The sequence below is a fragment of the Typha latifolia genome, chromosome 5 (genome assembly GCF_019914945.1).
Source record: "Typha latifolia isolate L0001 chromosome 5, TyphaL0001v2, whole genome shotgun sequence".
NCBI lineage: Eukaryota > Viridiplantae > Streptophyta > Magnoliopsida > Poales > Typhaceae > Typha > Typha latifolia.
This window is the reverse complement of record NC_133090.1, coordinates 5,439,381-5,462,737: the sequence shown is the minus strand read 5'-3', so window position 1 is coordinate 5,462,737 and position 23,357 is coordinate 5,439,381. Positions and strand designations below refer to the sequence as shown.

General features: G+C 36.0%; 1 protein-coding gene across 1 annotated transcript in view; it reads left to right on the top strand.

The window, feature by feature from the left end:
• LOC140789054 (uncharacterized) overlaps positions 1 to 23,357 on the top strand; it is a 32,896-nt gene that overhangs the window by 3,815 nt on the left and 5,724 nt on the right. Inside the window, exons 2-14 of the mRNA XM_073138650.1 lie at positions 561 to 622; positions 686 to 753; positions 3,249 to 3,370; positions 11,019 to 11,124; positions 11,263 to 11,314; positions 11,391 to 11,508; positions 11,603 to 11,633; positions 11,835 to 11,858; positions 12,009 to 12,133; positions 17,798 to 17,879; positions 21,692 to 21,814; positions 21,953 to 22,006; positions 22,135 to 22,204. Coding sequence (XP_072994751.1) covers positions 561 to 622; positions 686 to 753; positions 3,249 to 3,370; positions 11,019 to 11,124; positions 11,263 to 11,314; positions 11,391 to 11,508; positions 11,603 to 11,633; positions 11,835 to 11,858; positions 12,009 to 12,133; positions 17,798 to 17,879; positions 21,692 to 21,814; positions 21,953 to 22,006; positions 22,135 to 22,204 — 1,037 coding nt within the window. The remainder of the gene's footprint in view (positions 1 to 560; positions 623 to 685; positions 754 to 3,248; positions 3,371 to 11,018; positions 11,125 to 11,262; positions 11,315 to 11,390; positions 11,509 to 11,602; positions 11,634 to 11,834; positions 11,859 to 12,008; positions 12,134 to 17,797; positions 17,880 to 21,691; positions 21,815 to 21,952; positions 22,007 to 22,134; positions 22,205 to 23,357) is intronic.

The following is a 23,357-nucleotide window of genomic DNA, read 5'->3' as shown; positions in this document are numbered from 1 at the left end:
AGTTGCATTCTCTTCCATGACAGGCTATGATATAATTAAAAATGAACTCTTGGCTAGATTATGCCTAAACCACAGCTGTACACTGCTTCACGGCATATGTAATGTTTCTTTAATATTTTAGTGTATGTAGTGCTTTACAGCACTCCAAAAAACAGAGCTCTTATATTGAGCTTTCAGATATTCCACTTTTTTTTCCCTCATCTAAACTAGTATACTGTCTTCATCCTACGATGAGTTATTTTCTGGCTTTCTTTTTTCCTGCTATGCATGCTATCAGACAAGTGTTACTCTTGAAGTGCCAGTTATATGAATTATGAAGTTATAAACTATGGAGTTTGCTTCTCTTTTGCACTATGTTACTAAAAGTGGTTTGTTTTTTTTTTCCTTTTTTTTGGGCCAATCCAAAGTTCTTCTTGTTCATAAAGAATGTTATTGTCTTCCACTCTTCCTGTCATCAAAACTAGTCCAGCATAACATGTTCTGTCATTAGCTGCATATATGCTTGTTGATACAATTTAAACAGTCAGCAACTTGGTAACTATTTGCCAATGATACTGTAGCTTCTTGCCATTGTGTGGCTCTGGATGTTGAAGGCCGCTGCTATACATGGGGGCGAAATGAGGTATGGACACTACTTTGTGACTGTTGGATTTTGCCAAACACTTAATCTACAATATGTTGGCAGAAGGGACAGCTAGGACATGGTGATACCCTTCAACGTAATATGCCAACAATTGTGTCTGAACTATCCAAGTAAGATTTATTGGCAACTACTACTTTTAGTTGCTTGAATCAGCACAAAATTCTGTGATATGCCACTAAATAGATTTGTTAAAATATAGTGACAGTGTCAGCTTCTACATATGTTGCTCATTTTGAGTTGTGGACACTGAATGCATATCATAGTTCCTTTTGTTAGCTTGTTTATAAGTAGTTCCTTGTGCAATTTTTGGGATTTGTAGACAACATTACTTAACTGTACAGTGATGTGTACATGTATATTTATCTGGCAAAATAATTAGATCTTTTGAATTTTGTTTCAAGAACAAAAGGGTGGCAACTTGATGCCTTATCAAAACTTTGCTTTATTTTGAAATTCACTAATTGTTAGATGTCACGCTGTGGCCTAAGGAGTTCCTGTTCTTGACCTTAATCATTTGTTGAGATCCCATTGCTTATAGATCATTTTGTCTCATATGATTCATCAACTTATCAAAGTGCTATAGTACAATTGTTGGATCTAGGGTGAAATAGTGAAAAAAACAACATAAATTGTGCACACAGAATTACATAATTTGCCAATTTCCTACGTCGACGAGAGAGGGAGAGAGCCACTGGTTTCACTATTTTTAAAAAGATGGTGCACCATGATATATGTATCTGGAAATCAGGGCTTTTGTTGTGCTTTGCTCCCTCAAGCAACTTTCCTTCTATATCTATTCTTTGAGAATATAAGCCTCTCTCTTCAAAGGCAATCATCAAATTATGTTATTACTATTTCTGAATCTATCTATTCTTAGACCAATTTGGGTTGACGAGAATACTAAAAATGAGATAAAACAACTTGCTTATAGGGAGATTGGACTGGTTGGTTTCATAACCTTGACCCCAAGCTATTCCTGTGTCTCCCTTAGGTTAAAGTCTCTTGTTAAAAAGTAAATATTCTTAATTTTATATGAAAAACTATATTCACTTCCATTGGAAATATTACTTTAAAGAGTTTCATGGCTTTATAATATGCGTTTCGATCTTCTCTTGTGCAAACCCATTATGTCCTTTCCTTCGATGTACCACCATCATCTATGTGCATGTATTCCCATACAATAGTCTGGAGAGTCCTGGCATGTGCGCTGGTGCTTGCATATCTGCATACTGGAGCAGCTGATGAAGAAATTTTGTGATCACCGTCGGAAAAATAGAAGAGAGAAAAAGAAGAGAAGAAGTAAAATAGAACTAACACTCAATTTTATAAAAAGTAGTGTATTTTCCATCATACACCACTTCTCCTTAAATAGAGATTAATACTAAAGCAAATAAAACTCCTAAAATTACTAGAAATCCAATCTAGATGGGAAACTAACAACTATTAGGAAATTAAATAATTAGGAAAGACATTTAAAATAGGAAACTACATAGAAAACCTACATAAGAAACCTTTTGAGATTAGGAATCCTATAGAACTAGAAAACCTTTGAGAATAAGATTCCTATGAGAATTAGGAAACCTTAAGATTAGGTTTCCTTTTAGAACTGGGAAAGACTTGATACTACATCACATATGGATCATATATGCATTGAATAAGCATGTGCCTGCACATCATGTGATAACTTTCAGTTGTATTTGGTTTTAATAGATTTGAACTTTTATGATATGGCCATCTCAGCCATCTGTCAATTTTATCCAATTGGAGGCTACTGACAATATAAGTAACTATCTTCCCATTCTTTTCCATCTCAGTCACCCCAACCCAAAGATAGTATTTAGATCAATCTCTGTATAGTCAGCTATGTTCAACTAAAATTAATGAAGCTGGTATAACACTTCTTTGCTGCTGCTTCTTTGGGAAACCTTTCACAGGCTTCTACCAAGAATTGCTTGTATGATTAATGTAATTCTTATAAGTAATATTTGTATCATTTTCTTTTGGCATTGTATGTAGTTTGATGAGGCATTACAAACTTCTATTCCTAACAATGGTCATTTTCTTGCATCGGCGGACTCAGAGTCTGTGCAAATCAAAGCAATTTAGGTGTCTTCTTGTAGGTCAAATTATAGTCGTAATGCTTCTGTGTTTTAGTTGTTTGAGTTCAGGAAGAATATGAAGCTATTCTTCATTGCAGATTTTTCTCATTCCGTATGTGGGTGATATATAGTATTCTGTGATGATTCACCCTTCTTTGGTGGCTACTTGAGCTCATGCACTCAACTCATTGTAATATTTCAAGTGTATTAAATTATTCATTGACTTGGTCCAGATGGAACTGATTTCATGTATAAAGGAGTTGATATGATGATTTTCCTTTGCAATCCTGTCTGATTTGCTGTACTTAGTTCCATGGAACAATTATTTCTAAATTTACTATCAAATTATAGGTTATTATGTTCTGCAAGCTTTTCAACCCCGTTTATAGTTTATACTTTATAGCATTACATTGTGCATGTTGTTAGATGCTGTCAGGCCACATTTGCTGCATCATATAAGACAGTTGGATGACACTGAAGCTGACATAAGGTTGCTGATGGTACAGATATAAGATTGTAAGAGCAGGCGTTGGAAGGAATCATACAGTTGTTGTAAGTGAAGATCGGAAATCCTTTTCTTTTGGTATGAATAAGCATGGACAGTTGGGAACAGGTTCTACGAAGAATGGTATGTCTATCTTTTGGTCGGTTATGATTATGCTATGCGCTACAAACTTGCTACCTTAATTATATTTCTTATTTTATGACCTTCTCAAAGTCATGCGTTTGAAATATTGAATGAACTACAATATGGAGAGACCACTGAACAAGTTATGCCATTAATTATAACAATTTGTGTCTCTGGTCATTTTTAATAGCATCCAATGTTACTCCTTTCTTTACATCAATTTAGTCAATATCGCTGTTTTGAAAAGCGGAAAAGGCGGCCGCCCCGCCATGTTGAAAGGCGCCAACAAAAGGTGGCAAAGCGCCTTGGCGGGCTGCTTAGGCGCAAAATAGCACTAGGCGGGCCAGCGCTTCGGCTCGCCAAGTTGAGATGCGGTTATTAGTGAGCCGGTCGGGTTTTATAGTGGATCGGTTTTAATAAAACTAACCAATATAAAAAAACCAAATGCCACGCTGATCTCTCTCGTTCTCTCTCTCTCTCTCTCTTTGTCTCTCTCTGCACATCTCTCACCGACAAACCCTAGAATAAGCTCTTCCATAGCCGACGGTAGGGAAAGGCGGCGACCACAGTGAAGGTGACAAGCGGCCGACGGCAGTATGCGATGCTCTCTCTGCCACTCTCTCTCAGTTAATCTCTCTTACAATGATACTCATCTCTCCTCTCTCCCCCTCTCTCTCTCTCTCACTTTCTCAGTTTCTCTCACTCTCTCCCACTCTCTCCTATTATGAATCAATAGGTTTATTGTTTTCTTTTCCCAAGCTTAAATGTTCCTAATTTTTCCTAGCTTAATTTTTCAATTACTCTTAATCTGCTATGATATATGGTTATAGGAATTAATTAGAAATTTAGAGGAGTTAATTGCTAATTAGTTGGTTTATGATTTATTGAATTAAGATTACGAGAAGGAATTTTTTTCCCACTGTCATGCATTATTAATTGGGGGAATTACTAATTGCCTGCTAGGTATATAATTTCTGATTAGAGTATTTTGAAATGTGATTCATGTAAATAAACTAGAGTTAGTAATCAGATATCTCAGTTATTCAGTTATCACTAATAAGCAATTAGTCAATGCGATTATGTTATTTAGTATTTTGGTTTAGTACACTATTAGAATTTCTATATATACTATACTTATTTATATTAAAAATGTTAGACCGCCTTGTCACCCGCCTTGTCGCTCGTCTTCTGCCTAGGCGCTAGGCAGTGGGGTGACCACCCGCCACCTGTGGCCGTTTTTCAAAACATTGGTCAATATTATATGTTTGAGTTATGCAAATATGTTTTATTACATGTAAGTTGCAGTCTGGTACAAACTAACGATGGTCGTGCCACAGGCACGGCCCGTGCCGACCGCCGGCCGTCACGGCACGGCATGGCACGTGCCGCGGCAGTTGTCGGCCGTGCCGTAAGAAAAGGAGAGAAAAATGTACCACCTTGTCCATCGCTGTCGTTGCTGGCCTTCGCCGTCGCCGCTCCCGGTCACTGTCGCCGCTCGCCCAAGGTTGCGTCGGGTGCCCTAGCTGAGGGAGGGGAAGAAAGAGATCGAGAAAGAGAGGGGGGCTTATCGGTTAAAAACTTAAGTTGCGGATCTGAGCTCGGGCGAGTGGCGACGGCGTCGGCGAGCAGTGACGGCGACCGGGAGCGGCGACAGCGACCGAGAGCGGTGACGGCGATAGCGAGCTCGACGACGAGGGGTGCTGTGCGGCATCTCTCGTGCCACGTGCCGGTACACCGCCGGCACGGCAAGTGCTGACCGGCACGGCAAGTGCTGACCGGCACGCCCTGTGCCGGTCGGCACGGCCATCCTTGGTACAAACAAAATAAGCAAATACATGCATGGTATAGTAGGCTTATAATTGCATCCTGATATTTTAGCAGGTTATGTGATCTCTAGCCACCAAAGGATTGTAATTTGTAGCTTGTTTCTATCACTAAAGAGGAAAAATACTAATTGGCAGTGTAGGGGCATGCACAAGTACTCATCTATTGTAAATAATATTTCATTCGTTCCTGAGTTAATTCACTCAGTTTTTAAGGCTGCCTAAGGTTGAAATGCCTTTTTCTTTGTTGTAAATAAACTTGGTATACTAGGCAAATAATGTCTAGAAAGAAACTTCTCAAAAAGAAAAGAAAAGAAAAGAAAAGAAAAGAGTCTTAGATAGAATGGGTTGCTAAGTTTGGTACTTAGCATGAAATCATAGGGGATCAATTTTATTTATGTATTTATTCATCTATCTATGTTTGTGCGTGCGTGTGTGTGTGTGTGTCTATAGGTATCCATGTATGAACATACCAAAATATGCCCCGTGCTGCCTGCATCATTTCATACTTTATGCAACCTGTCAGGAAATGGTCCAGCTCTAGCCATACAATGGGATGTCATGTGTACTCCCTTTTATCAATCCAATTAGTGCTACAAGTGCAACTTGACACACTTGGGTATGTTTACTCTAAAGGCATTTTGGCCTAAGATAAAATATTTGATCTCAATGAGAGAAGAGAACGACGGAATGTATCTCATGAATTCCCAAGTTTTGCATGATTTGTGTTAGAGAAAATAGAAGCTCGAAAAGAGAAACTCATACATTTAACAATTAGGGTACTAATAGAGAACAAAGTAAGAATATTTTAGTTTAGAATTTTTGAATGAAATTATGAGGAAAGAGTTTTCCCTCATTCTGTTACCAAAAAATACAACATCCAAAAATTAGGCAACATATAGTAAAGTTAGTAACATTTGAAGGACCAAAGTTAGTAACATTTGAAGGACCAATCTTGTAGTATCTAAATAAGGGGTTTGTATATGCAAATTCCTCTTAATTTGGGATGAATTTACTGTAAGTTTGAAAAAAAAAGAATTTCCCTACTACTTGAGAAAATAGAAGAGAAAAGAATGCATAAATTAAGGAAGCATTGAGGATAAATCTTGCCTATTGTTCCTTTACAAGTTCCCTGAATTGAGCTTAAGTTTCACGTAACGTTGGTTAAAGAAATAATTTCCATCAACTTTGATTGAAAGTTAGTGCTCTAAGAAGGTTTGGTCTAGTAAGTGAGATTGACGACTTTTATTGGGTTAATCGTGAAAATATCGTCTTTAAAATATAATCTTTTGTAGTTCATGAAATTGATTCTAAAATTTTGGTATCATTTGGAGGTACTTCGTTTTTCTATGTACTACTTGAAAATGGATTAAGGAAAGCTTTCCTGTAGATAATTAAGTGAGAAGGGAATAGGGAGGAGATGAAGGGAGAAGAAACAAAGGCAACTAGGCCTATATGGGATGAAGAAATTAGGAAGGGAAGGAGAGAAGGGAGGGCATGTTAGTAAATTAATATTTATTAAATAGGGAAGAAGGGAAGCATGGTCTACAAAGGAAAAAAATGGGTGTTAGGTTCTAAACACATGGCCATTTTCCATCAAAATGCCTCATGTTCCTTAACAAAAGGTCCCATTTGTCACATTTCAATAGTTTGAGTCTTAGTGACAGGCATGGATTGTCGTGCTGAGCAATCTAGACACGTGGCATGGAGGCTATCAGCGGCATCGTCTCTTTTGCTTCCTAGCATTGTTCTGCGATAGTCTAGAGGCTATTTGGATGCGTCAGTGTGAGAGAGATAGCTTTCAAAGGTGGCTAAGGGATGGAGAAGAGTAGAATACAGTATCGTTGGCGATAGCCAAGAAGATGTTTGCCAATGAACGGTTTGGGGAGTTTGGTCCGAGGAAGAAGATATACTAAATGGATCAGATTTTCATTCTTATGTTTGATCCGCATACAATGGATCTCTCATTTTTCTTTATTTGATCTTTCATTTAAATTAGATCTAATAAGTGGATCCAACTTAAATCCCAAGATGGGAGGAGGCTATTCTCTTATGTGGGAGAAAGAAAAGCTAGGACATAGTATGTATCTCCCTCTCCTTCCCACTCTCTCCCACCAATCTTTGCAAACTTCGATTATTTTTTATTTTTATTTTTTTGAGTCGGCATTGCGTCGGCAAGGAAATCCTTGGGTAGATGTCTTATTATTTTAGGGGGTCAGCGTGAAATTATGGTGTAGTTCAAGGAATGTAAGTATAATTTAACTATTTTTTATTTTCTCTCCAAAATGGATGAAGCTTACCAAATTTCTACTTTAAATTTCTGAACTCCAAAAGAAAGCTCATTGGATATTTACTCAAGGATTTATTTGTGTGATCTGTAATCTAGAAGATAAGAAGTATAGTATTTATTATGAAACAATAATTGAAAATTGTTGTCACTACCCAATTTTTGAATCATAACCGACCCCAATTGGCTTGATGTACATAAAGCCTTAATAATAATTATCCAATTCCACAATACAATGACACTCAAAATTTACTTAATAACTCCAATTCAAAAACTTTCAAAGACATAAAATATCTAAATTATACAATCAATGTTTTCTAAATAACACTAAGGCAACATTTAGCTTTTCAAATTGAAACTAAAACTACCACTATATTTGAAGGTGGAAAGACCAAACAAAATCTTAAGCTCAGTGGTTAAATCCATCTAATGCTAGATATATTTAATGAGCTAACGGTTTAAGCTTTGAAATATGAAAAAAGTTTAGTGAGCTAACAGTTTAAGCTCAATGGCTAAATCTATCTAGCATTAGTAAAATCACACTTTATCTGATATAATATTACCAAGGCTCGACAATTAATAACACTGACCAGTATGCTCTTAATATAAATGATAAGCACAAGCAACAATAATACAATTAACAAGCTAATAACATGCTCAATTTTATTATGTAAATCTTCTCAATCTCAATAATGCTAATTGTCTCGGTTTGGGATTGTATCCGTGAATCCATATCAATTAGAAGTCACTTCGAAATGACGCTCAAGTTTTTTCTTTATAGTTCCAGTTAAACTTATTAGAAGGTGTCACTATGTGATAAATACACCCTGTCTTTTTCACTAACTATTAAGAGATTCTTAATGTCAGGTTTACCACATGAAGACAATATAATTATAATATGAAAGACGAGAAGGTAAATACGTAAGTAAATTCACTCACCTAAATTCCATGTGGAATAGCTCAAATCCCTAATTCAGGTACGAGTATAAATCTTCATCTTTATCCATAAATAATTTCACACTTTAATAGTATTTTCAAAATTACTTATAAATTTGTAATTGGGCTAAAATAAAACCAAATACTCGAGCTAGCCCTATGTCCAGCCCACAACCCACAACATTAAGCAAACGGTTGAGCCTAAGGCCCAACCCAATTTACAATGAGTTGGGTTATATATCACACCGCACCCACCCTTTCATTGATTGGGCATAACATGCCCCAATCACCAAAGCCGAAACTAACTTACTAACTCACTTACTCACCCAAACCCAAGTTGGGTTTAGGCAAGTTCACTAACAAGCTAAGATCTTTTGATCCCAACCCACTGCTCTTTCTCTTTCAAAAGGGGAAGAGAAAAGAAAGGCTTATAGAAGTAGGGAAGATAGTTGTCGGTGATTCCACTGCCGACACCCCAAGCCAATGATGCCAAAACCTTACTATGACTCTAGCAACCCACACAAAATGGAGAGAAGTCGATCAAAGCGGCCGACGGCGAGAGGCACACGATCCATGGCTGACAACCATGGTGGTGAGCAAGATCACACCTTAGCCTTGAAGGCTCTAATGAGTGATGATAAGGGACTCTCCACAAGAGTGGGATACTCGTCCAACCTTTTGGATGGGACCGACACCGAAGGTGGTGGTTGCATAGCCATCCTTAATCACCATGGGAACCCACTAAACACATCCACGGTATAAGGGTGACGTGGAAGAACTTTTCGGACTATTTAACGACGACCCAAAGTCACCGATTGGTAGAAATCCATCGAGGAAGCCGCAAATACAAAAATGAGGCTTTACAAATATATTACTTAATAAACTAAAATTAATGGAAGAAGGTGGAAGAGGACTCACCTACAATTCATTTGGTGTTATTCGCTTGCTCTAACGATGTCTCGATGATCGACTTTGACGATGATAACTCCAACGAGGTAATGATAGAGAAGAAGATTAGGATGAGGAAGAAGATCATGGCGTTTTCGAAAGGAGGAATCGGCCTAGGTTTTTATAGGGAAAGAGATAAATCAAATTTACGTGATTTCTTCTTGACGAAATTGCTGGGAAGATCGCACTTCTTTAGTCTCCGATAGGGAGACGGAAGTGAAGTAGAGGGCATGTTCCTACGCACGACCTCTTTTTTTTTAATTTTTAAATATTACAATTATGATTGTAGAAACTCATATTCAATCATCAATCACGAAAATAATACTCATCATAATTTTACTCTTCTAGAGAAGGAAAATTATGTTTCTAAATATTCTTTTTAGAAAAGTTGAGACTCATTAGTTTATTAAAATTAAAATGATAATTAGTAAAAGGTGTTGCTTAACTAATACCTTCTATAGAGATTTTTTTATCAAGCTTAGCTATTTCTAAATATTTTGCTATAAAGTATTGATGATGTTGGCATAGGTCAAGTTTGGCTTTGAAATGAAAGGAGAATATGTGTTGTTAAAAAGGGGGTTGACTATGACAACAATAGATTTTATTGATTGCAATACCATAGGAAAAAGGGCAAATGAGAATAAATTGAGATGCACTAAAGTTGGTGAAAGAATCAGATAAGATGGCATGTCATATTTGATAGTTGGGCATCTAATATATCAAATGGATGATTCCGAACGGTTAGGGTAATTAGATGGATCTCTACCTTAGGCCGAAGGGACAATGGAAATATGAACTAGTAGAGAGCATGGATGGCTGTGCCGTGCTAGTAATGGCATGAGACTTGACACGGGGTGTGCTAGTGGCACGGCACATAAAAGCGTGCCACTGGCACACAAGGGCGTGCCGAGTTGTGTTGCTCGGCACACCTTATGTTGACCGACACGTGCGGCTGGCATGGCCATCATTGGTGGAGGACATTTAGCATTGTTTGCCTCGTCTCATTTGCAAGATGAGGTCCTTTTAGGTTCTTATACCTAGAAGAAAGAACTTAAATAAAATCTATTATTGCCAATTTTGCTATGTGTGGGCAACTACTTAGACACAATGTCTAGGTAGCTAGTGGAGCTTGAAAGTGAAATTGGTTAGTGTCATATTATGTACATGTTTAGCAATTAATTCTATTGAAAATCTTGTGTATTGATACACTATGACAGTCTTTCTACTTTTTAAAATTAAGACATAATACCAAGGTTTTAACTTTGTAAGTTTCTGCAGCATAATGTGTGTTACTTAGCATGTATTGTCCTGGGATGGTAAAGGAGCACAGAAATGTTATTGCCAAAGCACCAACCTTTTCTACTTAGGTGGTGACCTGTACTAATTATTGCTTGATGGCCCATTAAGAGCTCCTCACTTGTCTGGTTCTCCTAAAATTATTAAGAACAGCTAATAATTATGTCATTTTTATTTAGGGGAATGAAGTTAAAAATGATCTATAATGCAGAATACCTTGACATGATGCATACAATTATTCATCTCTAGCAAATCTTGGGTTTTTTTAGCTTGTGATAGATAGACAAGCTCACTTCATTGTGAAGTTTTGGATGAAAGATTTGATTTAATAATTAAGTCATTTTCTGTTGTTTTCCAGAAATTGAACCATATCCAGTCCCCTGTTTGGTTACTGAAGCAACAAATGCTGTTTGTGGTGCTGATTTTACTGTATGGCTAACACCGACTGAAGGCTCCTCTATACTGTATGTTTTGCAGGAATATGATTTTTAATTCCTAAATACATTTATCTTGGTTCAGTGGATTTGAACTTACAGGCCTGTAGTAAATAGAGCTGCACATCAATTTTTTGAAGAATTATTCTCTTCTACTATGGTATGTAGGTCAGGTGGTCTTCCGCAATATGGCCAACTTGGACATGGAACTGACAATGAGGTTTGGATGATCGTTCCTTTGACGGGAGCTATTAATAAATTTACCTGTGATACATTTGAAGTGTTTCATCTTGCAGTATAATGTGAAAGATGGATCTGTGAAGCTAGCTTATGAGCCTCAGCCTCGTCCACGAGCGATAGCTGCATTATCTGGGAAAACTATTGTAAAAGTTGCTTGTGGGACAAATCACACAGGTTTTCTCATGACTTTTCCTTTTATTCCAAGTTATCATGCATTCTGACAAAAAATTGATGTTGTTGTTCTCTTGATCCACGCATTTGCGTCTAGTTGCTGTCGATTCAAGCGGCTTTGTTTACACGTAGGTGCCATAACCATTTTCATTGTTTTCTCCTGCTTGTATGATTTTTTTCATTTGTTGTGGTTAACTAAGTTGTCTTTGTCTTCATATCTGCGTCTTCTTTTCACATACATGGCTAGCATTCATAGTATTAAGAATTCTTCTGATTTTTAAATTTCTCTGAACTTTGCTTGCACTCCCTTTTTCTTTTTTTGCCTCCAGATGGGGATTTGGTGGATATGGAAGGTGAGCATGGTTAAAAAGCAACTTTTTGGTTCATTTTTTGTTTCTCTTTGGTTGGATAATAACTACACTAGGCTGTAAATATAAAACAGATATGTTACGTCTGAGCTAGATGAATATGACTTAGTTCTTCCAAAAATTTCCTTGATTTAGGCTGGGTCATCGAGAACAAAAGGACGAGTGGGTTCCTCGTCTTGTTGAAGTATTTCAAAAGCACAACGTTCTGCCACCCAGTGCTGTGGTTTCGGCTGGTTCTGCCAGTTCCGCTTGTACTGCTGGTAGTCCCTCTTATCCCTGCAAGTCTGATATGAATGCTTCTTTTTCTCGATTTAATTTTATTTTCTTTAACTCCAGACATTAGATTTTTCCCTAATAATAGCTTGGTTTTGTATGTTGCTTGTGTATGCCTTTCTATGTCATTATGACCAACATGAAGGCAATATTTACTCTTAATTTCTTGGTTTAGGATTTTGGGTGTAAATTATTCTTGTCCTTTATTACTTAATTTTAAACTGATGGTACCAGTTTCCATCTATGGCAAGTTTAATGCTTGCCTTTATAGTTTATACTAAATCAAAAGTGTCTTAACCCTTGGTGATCATTAAATTAATTGAACTATTTCACATGATGGACAAGAAGTCTATGTGATTATTGACATGTGCTTTAAATATGTGTCCTATAGCTGCCCTTTGTTAGTTACAGGATTTGACGTTATGTATGTAAACATATGTTACTTTGCACATTCATTCATGAACTTTTCAGCCACACCCAAATTGGCTTTCTGAATTGTTTTAAGAGTTGAGAACCTGATTGGATGATTTGATCCAAGTATCCAACCTTTTTATAGGATCCCATTCATTGCTTAAATGTGATATTATTTTTACTGCATACATGCAACTTCACATTTTTCAACAAAGAGAAACTTTCTGTTATTGCTTCTAGATTAAAACATTCGCTGAGTCAGAAGACATGCTTATGTTTCACATAATAGCATGCATCTCAATTCTATCTGCCACGGTCAATAGAAGTTTGTATTCATCTTTTTCCCTGCTGGAAAAGTTGTTTTTAATTGAGAAGTATGTCCTGCATATCTGCATCAGAAACTCAGATACATTTTTATAAGTTGAGACTGCTTTCTTTGGTTTCATGTGTAGTTGGTTTTTTTTTTATTTGCTGAGGAGTTAAAAGTTTTCCATTATTTCTTTTATAATCTTGGCTTGTTAGCCTTCACTGAATTGGCTCAGCTGGTTCTTATTAAGCCCCTTAACCTGGCCACTTCATGACAATGATAAACCTTTCATAAATCTCAACAACCTAACTACTCTTGCATTTGATTTTGATGTAGCTAATGGTGAAATTATTTATTTTGAGCCCTTCACAGTGTGAAAGAGGTGGAAAAGATATCCCCAAGGTATTCCCTTTGTTTGAGTTTAAACACTCTTGCCCCTCATTCCTTCCTCACCAGGCGAGATGTCTACATTATTGATTTATTGTGATTGATTAGATGCCTTCCATGGTAATGATGCCCTGCTTCTCCTATTTCTCAAACTTGAACAGCCATGGTTGTTCTTTTGATGTGACACTTGAAGGTGCCAAGTACATAAAATCATTTATTACGAGATAACAACTAGAACATCACAGGCTATGCTCTTAGCACAACGTGCAGCTCATCATTGACCAAAGTTTGGATGTACCTCACATGAAGACTGGCTGCCCCTAGCGGTGGCAATCGGGTCGTGTTAAGCAGGTTTGTGTCGGGTCAGATTCATCCTAATAAGAACATGACCTGACTATTAAACGAGTTGCATTTAGTAGACACGAACACGACCCATATAACTCATTTAATAAATGGGTCATGTTAACATGACCCATTAACATAGCACGATAACCTATTTAACACGACATGTTAACCTATTTAACATGACACGAATAATATTTACCCATATAAAAATCAATATTTACTGATTTACCCTATATAAATTGTCAATTATACAAACAAAATGGTATCTTTTCAACTCAAAATTTATACAATACAAAAATAACAATTCTAAGCATTCAACCATAAATTCAATTCGAATAAAATCCATACATCAATTCAACCACCAACAACCAACATTAAGTAAATAAGTCTAAGTACTAATTTTAATTTTAGGTTCTAACTTTCAAATCGAACAATCGCCCAATTACAAGAAATTTAATATAGTTTCAAGTTCACAATTTTACAACCAACATCTACCAACAATAAGTACATAATCCATTACAAATTACAAATAGTTTGAAATAAATAAATAATAACATTGAGCTCTCTGTTTTATTGTTCAAATATTATGATCCTGTCAAAAAGAAGAAAAGAGAATGTAAATAACTAAGATAAGGATGATAGAGAAAAAGAAAGGCTTAGATTCTCAGACCAAACATCAATAATATATATATAAAATATTGCAATAAAATTTGGTGCCAGTGGCATAATTGATCTTTTTAATTGGTTTCTTCTTCACTATTAATTCTAGGAACATCCGCCAGCAGATGTGGCCCAACTTTTCCACTAGCTTTCTGGCTATTAACTGGCAAAGAGAAAATAAAATGATTACATTGAAACCAAAGACATGGACCAAATGCATACAGATGTGCAAGTGGAAATGAATTTCATAAAGTTGATACTTCCCCTCTACAGTTTGTATATGACAGACATTGGAAATTAGTTCAGCATATTCACATTTATGATCAAGGGTAAAAAGGCATATGGATAAGCTGCCACTATGGGATGAGTAAGATATCTGACAAAAAAATTATGAGGGAAATAATATTCATCAATTCTTCTTAAAACAGAGGTCATACTTCATCTTATCGGCATATTGCAAGAAACGCCATGATCCATGATCGAACCTGATCTGATGCATTCTTAAAGATTCTATTTTAATCTTGACAAATGTCCCAGTCATTGAGGATGTCTAGTAAAATTTTTGAGCATAGTTACAGCAGATTTAATACACTTACAGTAAAAATATGCTAACAAGCAGATCTAAGTATCTAACCAGGCAGATCTAACAATGCAGTAAAACATTGGAACATATAATGCTACTAGCAAGCAGATCTAAGTACACTTACAGTAAAAATATGCTAACAATGCAGTAAAACCAGGCAGATCTAAGTATCTAACCAGGCAGATCTAACATACCAATGCAGTAAAAGATTAGAGCAAATCAGTAATTAAACAAATCTAACATTTGAATAGATCTAAAGCATTGTAGTAAAAATAATTAGTGAAAAATGTAGTCAGCATTACAGAGAATATCTCAATGCCATCGCAAAGCAAGCACGGATTTCATCATACTTGATGTACTATTCCAGTTAAAAATCTAAATTTTGCTAAGAGAGTTTGATCTACAACCTGGAACATGAACTCATAAAACCCCCAAAACCAATTAAGCATCTAATAAGGCCAGCATACCAGCTCTTCTTTATGTACTCAGCCCCTTCGGGGTGGAGTGGAAGAAGCGGAGGATGTGGGACTGGGAGGAGGCGGTGATCATGTGGAAGAGAGGAGATCCGACGGCGTGAGGAGATCCGATGGGCCACAATGGCGAGAGGAATGAGGAGATCTGGTCAACAACGATGGTGTGAGAAGTGTGAATAGACAAGGCTTTCTTTTGATGGGGGACGGTGCTGTTGTGAGAGTGTGTGAGCGAGTTAGAGACTTAGGGATTTAGGGTTAGAAATTTATACATCCATGAGGTTTGCGGGTTGGCCGGTTGACCCTACTCGATTCGAATATTTAAACGGGTTAAACTAGTCAAACACGTCAGTGGTATAAAATCGAACACAACCCGATTAATAATTGAGTTAGGCGGATTGATCCATTTATAACCTGAACCCCAATTAAACTAAACACAAACTAGTATATCGTGTCAGGTTATTGGGTCAATTCTTGCCACCCTTCGTTGTCTCTCCTATTTGGTAAAGAAGGGTCGGAACATTCAACTTTATGCTGATAGTTTATTGTATATTTTACTATGGAACCTGCCCTAACCTTTTAGATTTTAGATTATTTGGCTGGATTTGGGATCTTTTACGCCCAAATCTTACTCCCAGAGCCAACCAACCCAAAAGGGCTAATTATTTCTTATTAGCTTTCTTTTTCTCACTATTTTTTAAGCCAAACCTGTACCCTCTAGATGTCCTCTTTCCCTTTATAATATCCGGCATGATTGTTGTGTCAACACTGCAATTGGGCCTTAGATAGCACGGATTAACAAAGAAAAAAACTTATGCAACCAAAGATATGTATAGTTGTCATCATATGATATTTTTCTCTATTCTATCCTTTTATCTTATTTTCCTTTTCTCTTATAAGAGAGATCTCATTATTACTAGTGGCTGCTGCCACCTGTATGAGTATGATTTATCCCATAGTTCTTTGTGTGCTCGTGTGGTATTTCATTCTGCAAAATTTTTTATTACTTTTATCCTTGATGGCCGTGCACTTGCCGTGCCAGTAATGGCACGACACTTGGCACGGGGTATGCTAGTAGCACACCCCCTCGACCCGTGCCAAGCAGTGCCGGGCTGGCACGGCTCCGTGCTAGTCATTGTGCCATATGGAGCCATTTTTAAATTTTCATCAGTCATTATTAAATCAATTGATCAATTGATCATTTAGAAGGCTTGAATAAAATCAATGATAATGAGACGAGATGATAAATTGATAATGATGATGATGATGGTGATGGTGATAATAATGAGACTCAGTCTGTTGGCGATGATAATAGAAATGAAATATGCATCCCAGTTACACAACCTTTTTAGAGGTATTTTTTTTACAGAGTACTTGAGTCTGTAGGTAGCAGGATATTAGGAGAGGTGCACCCACAGGATGATATGAGTTTATTATAATTATCATCATATCAATCACACCCACCAGTGTTAGAACACCATTATTATACTCTATATTTATAATCTGCATATGCTTATAGTGTGTGTGCGCCTGTGCTGGTGTCGTTTATTCCCATGCATGTACAATATTTATATTATATCATAGGAGAATTATAAAATTTCTATTTGTACGAAGACTATGTGAGACGTTACAATGAGCAATCACTGAATAAGTTTTGAAGAATATCGACAGTATTTAATGCAACATTTTCATGTTTTTCTTGTGCCGACAAATGAAGTATTTGATTCTCGTCATTTTACGTTCAAGTTGATATTAATTTTAATTATTAAACTATTATCGATTCATATTATGTGTTCAATTACGGAGTATGTGAAACATAAAAGGCTAGAAATAGTTATATTCAACATAAATAGTTGTGCATGCATATTTATAGATTCATGTAGTACTTACTGCATGACGCTATATTCTTAAGTTTTTTTTAGTACTTTAGTGGCACCAAAAATTTAACTAGTGGTTTGTTTTGCCTCCAATTCTCTATGTTTCTTTTATTTATTTTTTAATTTGTGACTTGATCAAAGTCATGCCTAGTTGTTTATCTTAATCATATCTTTCTTAAGTGGCTTATCCTAAATTTGAAGGAAATATTTTATGTTTATCTTTAATCTCCTCTTGCATTATCTTTGAGTTGATTTATGTTTAATTAAATGGCTTTCTTTTGAACTCTCCCTAGTTTGATCAACCAATTAGATGGTACTACTAGTGAAATGGCGGGAAAATTGTATTTTTCCCATACTAAGTATTTTTGATGGATTTTGCAGTTCACACCTACCTTTCAGTTTTACATTTTGATCCCCCTAGTTTAGATTTTATTCTCAGCAGCTTGTACGTTTCATAAGGTTGACAGAAAGGGTTCAAAGAAAGAATATTCAATTAGAATCAAACTCGATTTTCTGAAAAGTGCTTTGTGCATGAAGTTGGGAGAAATTCAGAAAAATTGCTCCATCAAATATTCTTGTTGTTAAGTTGATAGAGTTTTTGCTTTTTTCAGGAGGAGGGCAGTTGTACATGTGGGGGAAAATGAAGAACACTGGTGATGATTGGATGTACCCTAAGCCAGTTATGGATTTAAGGTTCCTTCCCTCATACTTTCCTTTTTAGACTGTTAGTTAAAGCTCTTACAATCTTAATTATTATTTTCTTTCTTTTCCTTCTTTAAGAAGCCTTGCAACTACTACTTTTTTAAATTACTACAAAGAACAGAAACAATAAATGATCATAAAGCCTCCCACTAAAAATTAAGCAAGATTAGGTTCAACTTAAACTTAATAATTTAGTAAGTCTGAATTTATAACCAAAAGAAAGGCCAAAAAGAATAATGTATCAACTATTAGTCTTAGATCAAACCAGCATTGGCTAGAGATAGGTCTAAGCTTCAAGAATTCATAGATAGCTGTAAGATTTTCTAGTGAGGCATTGAAATGATCAAAATAGGGTATATAAACAATAGTAGAATATTGTTGGCTCTCACCCAATGTGAAGGTAATGTTTAGCCTTACGTCTTGCCTTCATCTTCAACCTCGGGCTCTAATGGTCCTCGTTTAATTGCAGAAAATTCCTCAACAAAAAATGCATAAAAATAGAGCAAAGAGATAAAGTAGAATTCTACAATGATTATGGCAGGTTTGTAGAAAGGACATAGCGATGGAAACCCACAAAGATTATTGGAGGGATTTAGTGTAGATGAAGAGAAAATGAGATATTTATGTGGAGAAGAAAAATACTGGATAACCTTCCAACAATTTCTTCCTCTAGGGGCTTCGTAGATTTTATAAAAAGGAGAATACGACAATATGTTAAAGGGAGTTAATAAGTCATGTTGGTATGTCCAAAGGATCCTTGGGAAATCCAAAAGTTCCTTGGGAAATCCAAATGTTGATTAGAAAGCCTAAGAGTTTTCTTGAGGATTCCAAAATGTTTAGATCTAATTACCTAGACTAATAACCAAGCCAATAGCCAAGCAAAATAGTCCAGACATCCCTCCACACATTAGGCTAATATAATAATTGTTCAAATGATCTAATTGGAAATTGATGCCACATTAAAGTTTTTATAAAATGAAGGAAACATTCAGAAAAATAACATGGGGGAAAAATCATCCATCGCTCTCTCTAGTCTCTACCCGTCTCTTTCCAGTAGCTCTCTGTCTTTCTATTTTTATCTCTCTTAGGCTACTGTAGGGAGAGGGCGGAGCAAGTGAAAAGAGATGGAGAGACAAAAAAGGGGAAAAAATCCCTAACCAAAGAAATATGTATATGTTTATACATATACATATTGCCGAAGATCTACTTGTTAGAGTTTGATCTCGTCGTCAATGCTCATTGTGGCTAGCCATCATGTGTTCGAGAAGGCCGAGATGCGATAGGAGATAGACTGAAGGGGAAAAGTTGAAAGCATGAGAAAGAAGAAAAAGTTAATATTAATATAGGTTTCGAATCCAGGTTGGACTTGACTCATCAACATTCGGTCCGAAAATTGCTCATTTTGGCTTGGTCCAATTGAAACTGACCCAAAACCAGTCTAGAAGGTTGGTTTCAAGGTGAGATCTCTGATCCCAATATGTTTCGACGAATCTGGATTGGAATTGACTGAAACTTTATTTCTTGATTTGTTGAAAGAAACTATGGAGTCCAGGGTTTTCCTTTTCTTTTCAATGCATTTCGAGAGGAGATGATAGAGGCTTGGTTGTGCGTGGAGGCTTGGTTAATTGAAGTGTGTAATCAATTGGGCACAATCGGTTGAGCACGAATGGTACATAGGTGGGGCATTAAAGGCATTTTGATAAATCCATCATAACTCAAGGTGTTTTCTGCAATATTGAGCTGGGCTTTGTCTAAGATTTGCAAGATCTCCATCAATTGTCTCTCACACCAAGTCAAATGTTCAAAGTAAGAGTTATATGTAAGGGTTGGTTATGGCTATTAAATTATGATCTGATGAGCAAGAGGGCTATACACTTAACACCAAAATCTAAGCCTAATTCTATAATGCCCTATGGCAGCAGCCGCTTTTTTTTTTCTTTATCTTGAGCTGTTGGGTCTAATTTGATGACTACGATTGATTAACTTGAAGAAGAGAAGAAAATATCCTAACACACACACACACACACAAGAACCTCTATTATATATTAGATAATGGACTAGATAGTTAGGCTAGCCTTCCTAATAACTGAGCTATAAACAGACCCACCTAGCCTAGCCAAAATATCAAACTGCCCAATCCAACCTCTAAGTGGATATATGCCGCCAAGCCATTGCTAAACTGTTGTCAAGCTGGCTCCTTCGAGCCAAAACATTGCCGAGCCAAGCGGGCAAAGTAGTTTCTTTTTTCTTTTGCTCACTTTTTCTTGCATAAGATGGGGATCGAACCTGAGATCACTTGACTCATAGGCAGGGGTATCACCTAGCTATGCTACATTGGATCATGATATTATTAATATGTTCAATCATATTTTTCAATTGAGAAAATTCTAGAATACTCAGTAAAAATCCAGAAAAAGTAGAAATACTTCATTAAAATCTAGAAGTTCTATCACATTATGTATTTCCTTTTAAATGCTTATTCATGCAAATAATACATGTTTTATGCAAGGATGGTTGTGCCGGTGGTGGCACGACACTTGGCACGGGGTGTGCCAGTGGCACACTCCTGTGCCGATGCGGAGCTATTTCTTTTTTTCTATTTTTGTTAATTATTATCAAATCAACTTTAGTCATTTTCTTAACAAACATGATTTGATATATGGAGCCTATTTTTTCTAGCTTTTTTTTAATTTTCATCAATCATTATCAATCGACTTTAATATTATTTGTTGAATGTTATTATGTGTTCAATTATATTATGGAGTATTCAATCATATTATGGAGTGTTCAATTGTTAATATTAGTTTTAATAAATATATTCAATTATATTATGTGTTGAATAGTATTTGTATTTGACAATTGTTTTATCTTTAATAAAACAAGTCATTTACAGAAATAATCTAAAGATAAAAGACTATTATGTCGGTTTTAATACATATTTTTGAACTAAAAAGTAAAGATTGACATATTGAAGATCTAAAAACATCTCTATATATTCTATAGTTTTTTTTATAATTATATTAGATGCATGTCACTGGCACGTCAGGATGTGCCGAGGGCGTGTTGATAGTGGTACGGCATGGCATGTGCCACTAGTACGACCATTGTTGGTTTTATGTACAAAAGAAAAAGGAAGGAATAAAATAATGTTTTTCTTTTTGCTTGCATTCACTCTTTTTCTTGGATGGACATTTATGTGATTGTGATTGGCTTAACTGGAGGTTGTTTTTCATGGACTTAATTAACTAGGGTTCTTTATGGACTATAGGGAGCCCCTGAACCTACAAAAACCCCGATACACCCTAAACTTATTGAAACAACTAATTGTCTGATTGGAGGAGCAGTTTGCAGTTTGGAAAATATCACCCAAACATACCTTTTTCCACAGACCTTTTTCCATTACTTTCTTTCTACCTTGATATCTCTAGTAAAGATATAAATAAGCTGCCTTTTGGAATTCTAACCTGAAGGGAATTTCTCTTATCTTGGTTTTACATAGCTCAAGCTAGATTTCCACCTTGACTTGAAAGCCAAACTTGATATTTTATTGACATTTTACATTGATGTTTTTCTCATGGTATTTTGATGTATGTTATCCATCTATTTGTTTCATATATTTCAACCAAATGCATTAAATTTACCTTTTGTTTTACCTTGATTTCCACGTTTTATCCATTAAAATTGTCATTCTCTTCTGTCTACTTTTTTCACGTGTTAAAACATTTATATAAGCTCTGCTTTATTGCCATTCTGTTTTTTCAATCTGAATCCTTTTCCTGATAGATAATATCTTTCATTTGCAGTGGTTGGAATATCCGTTGTATGGCTTCTGGTAACATGCACCATGTTGTTGGTGCTGACGATTCATGCATATCTTGGGGTCATGCTCAACATGGGGAGCTGGGATATGGACCCCAAGGCCAGAAGTATGTGCCTTTGACAATGTTGATAACTTGTTCCAATTCTATGACTATATTCTATGGTTGTTTTTTGAATATATGACTATTCTTTGACATGGTGTCCTAGTAGACTTTTTGAATATATAAGCCTCTTTGCATTTGTAGGTCTTCTGCAAATCCAAAAAAGGTTGATATCCTTGACGGTATGCATGTGACTAGGTAAATAATCAATTTCCTGATTTCATACTGAATTCTGATATCTTTTATATGTGTGTGCATATATTCTCTTTAAGTGTATGTTTTCGTGTATATATTTCTTTTTTTTAACTTGAAAATACTTGCTGTAGTGTTGGATGTGGATGGGGCCTTTCTATGATTGTCATAGATAGAGCAAAAGCAGGTGATCGGCTGGAGAAGGTGATTATAAATATGATTTCTATTCTGTATTCCCTTTTGCTTACATATCTTGATGATTTGTCCTTATTTTGTAATTTTCGTGTTTGATAATTTTCATATCAACTAGAACAAAAGTATATCATAACAATTAAGTTAATGGTGATAAATATTTTCGGAATTAAAGCAGCTTATTAATTACTACCTTCGGTAAGTAGGTACGGACTCAAAGGAGATGTACTTATCTTAGAGGTGGAGGGAGGGAATTAAGGAGGTGATTATACCACATGATGCACATGGACATTATCAGGGATTTTTTGTTCCTACTGATGCTAGAGTCATCTACTCGGAGGGGTTGAGACATTGCTATAGTTATGGAACTATAGTGGTATTTAGCAAGGTTTCCAGTATCGGGATCGGGATTGGTATCGGCCGTCCAGAAAAATGATACATATTGGCCGTATCAGTGGTATCGTTTCGTATCGGATCGGACTATTTTTTAATTATATAAAATTCTAAATATTATTTAAAAATGTAGAAAAATGCAGAAAAAATTAGAAAAAATGATAAAAAATAAGAAAACAAAAATTACTCACATATGAAGTCTAAAAACTTAAAAAATGTATTAACTTACTCAAAATTTAAAACTTTGATGAATACCGAGCTGGTTCTCGTAAATTTTTATAGTCTTCATCATCATAATCACCATAAGTTTATAAATATTGATGTTTGGGACCTGATGCTCCAAAATATGATTCCATCATACTAGTCATATTATATGGATCTTGTTGTGTGACTTGCGTTTGAAGAGAATAATAACCAGCATTTGGAGCTTGTGCCTGAGAATACTGAGGATAATAACTAGCATATAGATCTTGTGATGACTCTAAACAATAAATACACGATGTACTATAATATAAGAACCAAAATGTATCTCATGACGACGTCGCTGATATGTATATATATCCTCAGTTTCTCTGTCTTCACTCCTTATGCCTTATTGACTTTCCTCAACAAATGTAGATGGAACGATCTCACCACCATATGTATTATCAGGACTATGACTAGTACTAGTAGGTATATTATCTCTCGTTGCTGAATGACTCGTACCAGCCTCTGCCCTCGTCGTGGTCTCTCCTAATATTTCATCTAACCATGGGTTATCTCTGTCATCTAA